At 46.6% G+C, this 4,594-nt stretch overlaps 1 protein-coding gene across 5 annotated transcripts; it reads right to left on the bottom strand.

Annotated features, from left to right (window-relative positions):
* Positions 1–207: 207 nt before the first annotated feature.
* LOC144146955 (sulfotransferase ssu-1-like) lies at positions 208–3,945 on the bottom strand. 5 transcript variants are annotated; one of them, XM_077678938.1, is made up of 4 exons: positions 3,773–3,942; positions 3,345–3,418; positions 2,992–3,261; positions 208–1,495 (listed from the first exon to the last, which is right to left on the bottom strand). In XM_077678938.1, exons 3-4 carry the CDS (start codon positions 3,061–3,063, stop codon positions 914–916), a joined length of 654 nt encoding a protein of 217 aa, XP_077535064.1. In that variant the 5' UTR covers positions 3,064–3,261; positions 3,345–3,418; positions 3,773–3,942; the 3' UTR covers positions 208–913. The 5 variants fall into 5 exon arrangements, with proteins under 5 accessions (XP_077535064.1, XP_077535063.1, XP_077535061.1 ...); XM_077678937.1 differs by lacking the exon at positions 3,773–3,942 and adding an exon at positions 3,500–3,697; XM_077678935.1 differs by having other exon boundaries at positions 209–1,495; positions 2,992–3,418; positions 3,773–3,945.
* Between the last annotated feature and the right edge of the window lie 649 nt (positions 3,946–4,594).

Here is a 4,594-nt window from a genome sequence, read left to right on the forward strand (position 1 = left end):
CATTTACAACTTCCGCTCCTTTCTTGTGGCCCTGTCATTCACAATTCCAGTCGGAGGGCGCCCTTGGGCGTGTGATGGTCTCAAGCGAAATTACTGGCGCGTAAGTAAATTATTGCATTATAATTTATAGTAGAACGTAAGGGGTTGCTGAGCTTGTTACGAACAAGTACGCTGTGTACACAACAGAGCCGTGTATGATGCCTGGTTTTTTATATGGTTCTGACATGAAATCTCGCGGTGCTTTCGACGTCATTGCGTAGGATACACTATAAGCTTCAGAAGATGTGAACCCCTTGTGGGAGGATGCAACATATTCAAAAACAAGGGCTCAAACGTAATCGAATCTGATACACATGCCATGATTTCAAGAGGCATACCTCAAGCGGTCACGAGTCATTTTACGACTTCCCTGAGTCCACCCAAGGTCCCATTATTCCATAAATAAACGAAATGAACCGTGAGGGTACACTAATTATCAAGAAACTGGCTTCGTGTGGTCGGGAACCTTGCTGGCGAGCGCGATGCCCCGTATGGGAAGTCGGCGACGCTGTGCCGGAAGTCGTCTAGCTTTCAGACGAAGGCAAGTGCCGGTGGAGGTCAGGGCCTGGAGATGAAAGGGATGCTTGTAGATACTGGGATTGAAGAGCACTGGTAAGGTGAAAGGAAAAAGCATTGGGGCGTAGTGGGTGAAACGTATGAAGGCGCTGCACGCGCCGCTCAACGTCGAAGCGTACTCGCCTCAGGAATAAAACATAAAGAAAACAAGGCAACACGCCCCACTCCTGCACTGTTAGGAGGAGCCCATTCAAACAACTGAAGACTGTTTATTCAAAGTCATGCCATGGACACGTGACGAGCCAGCTGATAATCATGCGCCTACCGCCGGCCGGGAGAACCCCGCAGCCAATGAAGGCTACTCACTTTCTCCACAAATACGTAGTGCTTCTTCACGTATGTCACACCACAAGCTCATGACGTCTGAACCATGGGTCTTTTTGGCGATTGTAGCCTCCATGCGTCTGAGCTGCTCGGGCGAGAAGTACTCCTTCCAGCCTCCAACCTCGCCTCTCCTGACGAAGCTGTGGCACTTGCTTCCGCCGTGACCGGCCTTAGACGAGATATTCAGTTTTTTTAGACTTTCGTCGACCTCGGCGTTCCCCGACCCTCCGAGGTTTGAAGCTAAAATGTTGCGCATGCTTTCAGGTGCACTCCTCTCGATGATTATGTCGAGTAGCTTCTGACCGTCTTTTCCATCATTTTCGAGCATGTTTCCGTAGCGGTCCCCTATAAATCGAGCCAGCCTTACTATCGTGTTCCGGGTGTTTGTTTTAAGTTCCTCGTACGTAACGAAGAACATGTTAGGCTCGTGTTTCAGGGAATAGCCACCCACTATGTGCTCGAAGTAGTCTCCGCAGCCGAAGTCTCCCTCAAGGAAGCACTCGAAGAAGTCGTCGAATGTGCCGTCTTCAAAGTGGTAGACGGTCACGTCTTTAGCCTGCGTTAATGGAAAGTGAAAAGTTCAGAAGGTAGAATTTACTACTATAACATAGCGACAGTGCACTCCATAAAAGAACTTCACAAACACAGGGAAAATGGGCCCGTTTGCTTTTACCGAAGCCGGGCACGTGGCCGGAATCTGTCGGCCTGGCTGATGGGCGATTCTTTAGAAAGCCCTGTGCACTTTACGAGCAGCTTCCTCATGGGCGATTCATTACATAGCGACTTCCTACATAGTGCATGCTCAACTAAGGCACATAGATTGTCGCTGAGCATTAAAAACGTATCTATCGCAATAGATCGAGGAAGCACAGTTTTCTTGGCTGGTATCCAAGTGGGGTGTTTGGCAGCCGAACGCATGGCTGGTTCCTCGTCTGTTGTGCTTCACATCATACATGTGGAAAACATTAGCACGTATCGTACCTATTCCAGAACGTAATGAAGTAAGAAGTGACGGTCAGGCATATTCATGCGAGAAAAAGCTATGAAGTTGCCGTGGTTTTTTGTATTCACTGAAGGTTCAGGTGGGGTTTTATTGATTGCGTCTAAGCTATTTTCAGGTTACTTCATTTCGTGTTTAATTTTGCTGATTTGGACACGAACTATAATGATGTTTGTGTACGCAAAGTAATGTGCGTGAAAAGTAGAGGCTGGATTTCTAGGCACAAAAAAGCAAGTTTTAGGCGCCAAAAATAGGCAGGCACAACAACGTTCTGCTCTCCAACGTCCTAAGTATTTTTTAAAAGTTTAAAATATTTTAAAAATATTGAAATGTTTATTTTAAAATGTTCTCAAAATGGTTATTTTAAATAGTGCAAATAATGTCAAGCCAAGACGCGTGCGACCTGTATGTGCCACCGGAAAACCAAAAATGTTATTGTTTATGATGAAACCAGGGCGATAACAGTTTAGCAGAGGCATTGAATTGTACCATAAACTACTCGCCTAGTGACGATTCATTGGCCTCATTGTACAAATGCACCGATCACTACCATGTTCAATAGCCACTGGCGCTTTCTCGAGCGTCACATATAGTGAAGCAGGAATTAAAACAATTCTCAAGAGCCGGGTAACTGATACTAGGATGCTACTTCGTGTCGGCCTTGCGAAATTTATTTACGACACAACAAAAACAGACACAAATGGCAAATGCAAGAAAGACGACGATTCATCAAGAAAGTAACATGCTGAAATCCTGGATCTATTCATAAGTCTGGGGAAGACGAAGCACGCAGAATAATTAATATTTAGCCATGAAGGATAATGTGCCGCAACGAAGCGGACATGTCACGGAGCGCCCCAAATAACAAACGTGGAGCACCGGAGTATAGGGCAATGATTCGTGAGGCCGAGGTAAGGGAGCATATTAGAAATTCCGTCACAAGCCTGACCACTTCGAGAATCCTTGAACTTGTTTTGTTCCCTCAACACACCCGGTAGACAGTATACATGCACACATTATAAAGGGGAGGGGTGCAAAGCCCTATTTCTTACCTGGTGGTAGGCAGACACGCAGCAGTCCCAAGGGTTCCGTGCCACGTAAACGTACTTGGCTTCAGGGTTCATATTTTCCTTATGTAGTGGTATATGCGTGAGAAATGTGCGTAAGACGTTGCTGGGTCTGTAGCTTCTGGGCCCAGGGCGATACTCGAGAAATACGGCGTTTTTCCTGAAGTCGTCGTGACTCTCCAGAGGTTCGCCGTTTCTGAGGATGAGCTGGGTGATGTACTGCACCCAGTGAGTGCCACTCTTCGGGTAGCTCCCCTGTAAAAGGTCACCCTTTTCAGGAACGAAGTCAAAACCCTCCCTTAGCATCTCGGGTGCAATAAGCGGACAGCGAGGCACACCGTCGACGACTTGGTAGTACGGCTTCGGACGGGCAGCAGTCATTCTCTTCCCGTTCATCGAGCAGGCATGTGAGCTGGGGAGAGAGGTAAGGTAAAGTCAAGACCGCGCTTCGACTGGCAAAGTTCCTTGAGTTTCCTGAAGGTACCCTGCTCACCTTTAAAAAAATATCAGATGCCAGACTTTCAAAACGCAGTCAACGAGTGGCTCAGCAATTTGATTATGGGGCCGCTAATATGCCAACCAAATATGAGCATCGCGTAAATTAGAAACATGCTCCGAAGATATAGATACAGAAGCAGGTAGCGGCCAAGCCAGTGCTGTGGAATGCGCCTGCCAAACACTGCCTGCTTATATACCAGTATATCGTTCAATCAGAGAATGCAGATTACCTGGAGAAAAACCGAGAGACAGGGAAAGGGACGCCCACCTGACATTTGTTTTCGATGCGGTATGGTGCTTTCGCGCTTTAAAGGGTAAAAAATACCACGGTACCAGACACAGGTGATGATTTTGTGCGCAGACTCGAAGCCTTTTTTTTCCGGGTTTACAAAAGCAACCTTCATGAAACTTTCCTCATTTTTTCATGTTGGTAAGCTGTGTAAAAAGACATTTCGCTGTGGGGCTCTCACGTGCGCTCACATGTCAGAAAAAGCTCCACGTGGACTCCGCAGCTGCCGTGTTTGCTGTTGCTTCGTCAACGGATGTGTTTTTAAAATCGCTCAGTAGGTCGCGACGCAGTTCTTGCAACCACTCTGTGCGTCTGCACAGAGCTGAAAATGGAAGTCATCTCGGTACTTCTGTGCAGTCTACAGCTGTGTAGTCTTGTACAGTTATGAAATTTATCTTCTTGTTCTCTAAAGAACAATCCAAAAGAAGGACGGGTTTTATGGAAAACTTACTTTTTTTCAGAGAGCACCAGACATGAATAGTGATTTTCTTATTTCCAATCGGGGTTCTTCTAATGGAGCAGATGTCCTGCGAATCTTACGCGATCTAAAGCAGCCTGGCGGGTGCGTGTAGAGCTGCGCAAAGCGAAACCAATATTGGAGTAAGAACGAAGAACGAAAAAGGAACCTGTAGGGGCCGTGTGACCAAACATAGCTTCTTTTCAAGCGAAAAACACAATTTCCAAGAAGAATAGACATCAGGGGATTTTCAAACCCCAATGGCAGCCAGCTCTATTCAACGGTATTATTGCAACCCGTGCTAACCGAAAGCGAAGAAAAAATTCGGTGCTATTGCACAATGT

This window comes from Haemaphysalis longicornis, unplaced genomic scaffold (genome assembly GCF_048455015.1).
Source record: "Haemaphysalis longicornis isolate Haplotype H1 unplaced genomic scaffold, Haemaphysalis longicornis Haplotype H1 scaffold_7, whole genome shotgun sequence".
NCBI classification, from domain to species: Eukaryota; Metazoa; Arthropoda; class Arachnida; order Ixodida; family Ixodidae; genus Haemaphysalis; species Haemaphysalis longicornis.

What these genes read in the sequence shown, in the direction of transcription:
- LOC144146955 (XM_077678935.1), bottom strand. Translation starts at nt 3,402, where the DNA reads ATGAACGGGAAGAGAATGACTGCTGCCCGTCCGAAGCCGTACTACCAA. An exon ending in GCGTGTCTGCCTACCACCAG is followed by an intron (nt 1,496 to 2,991) that starts GTAAGAAATAGG and finishes CCATTAACGCAG; the next exon opens with GCTAAAGACGTGACCGTCTA.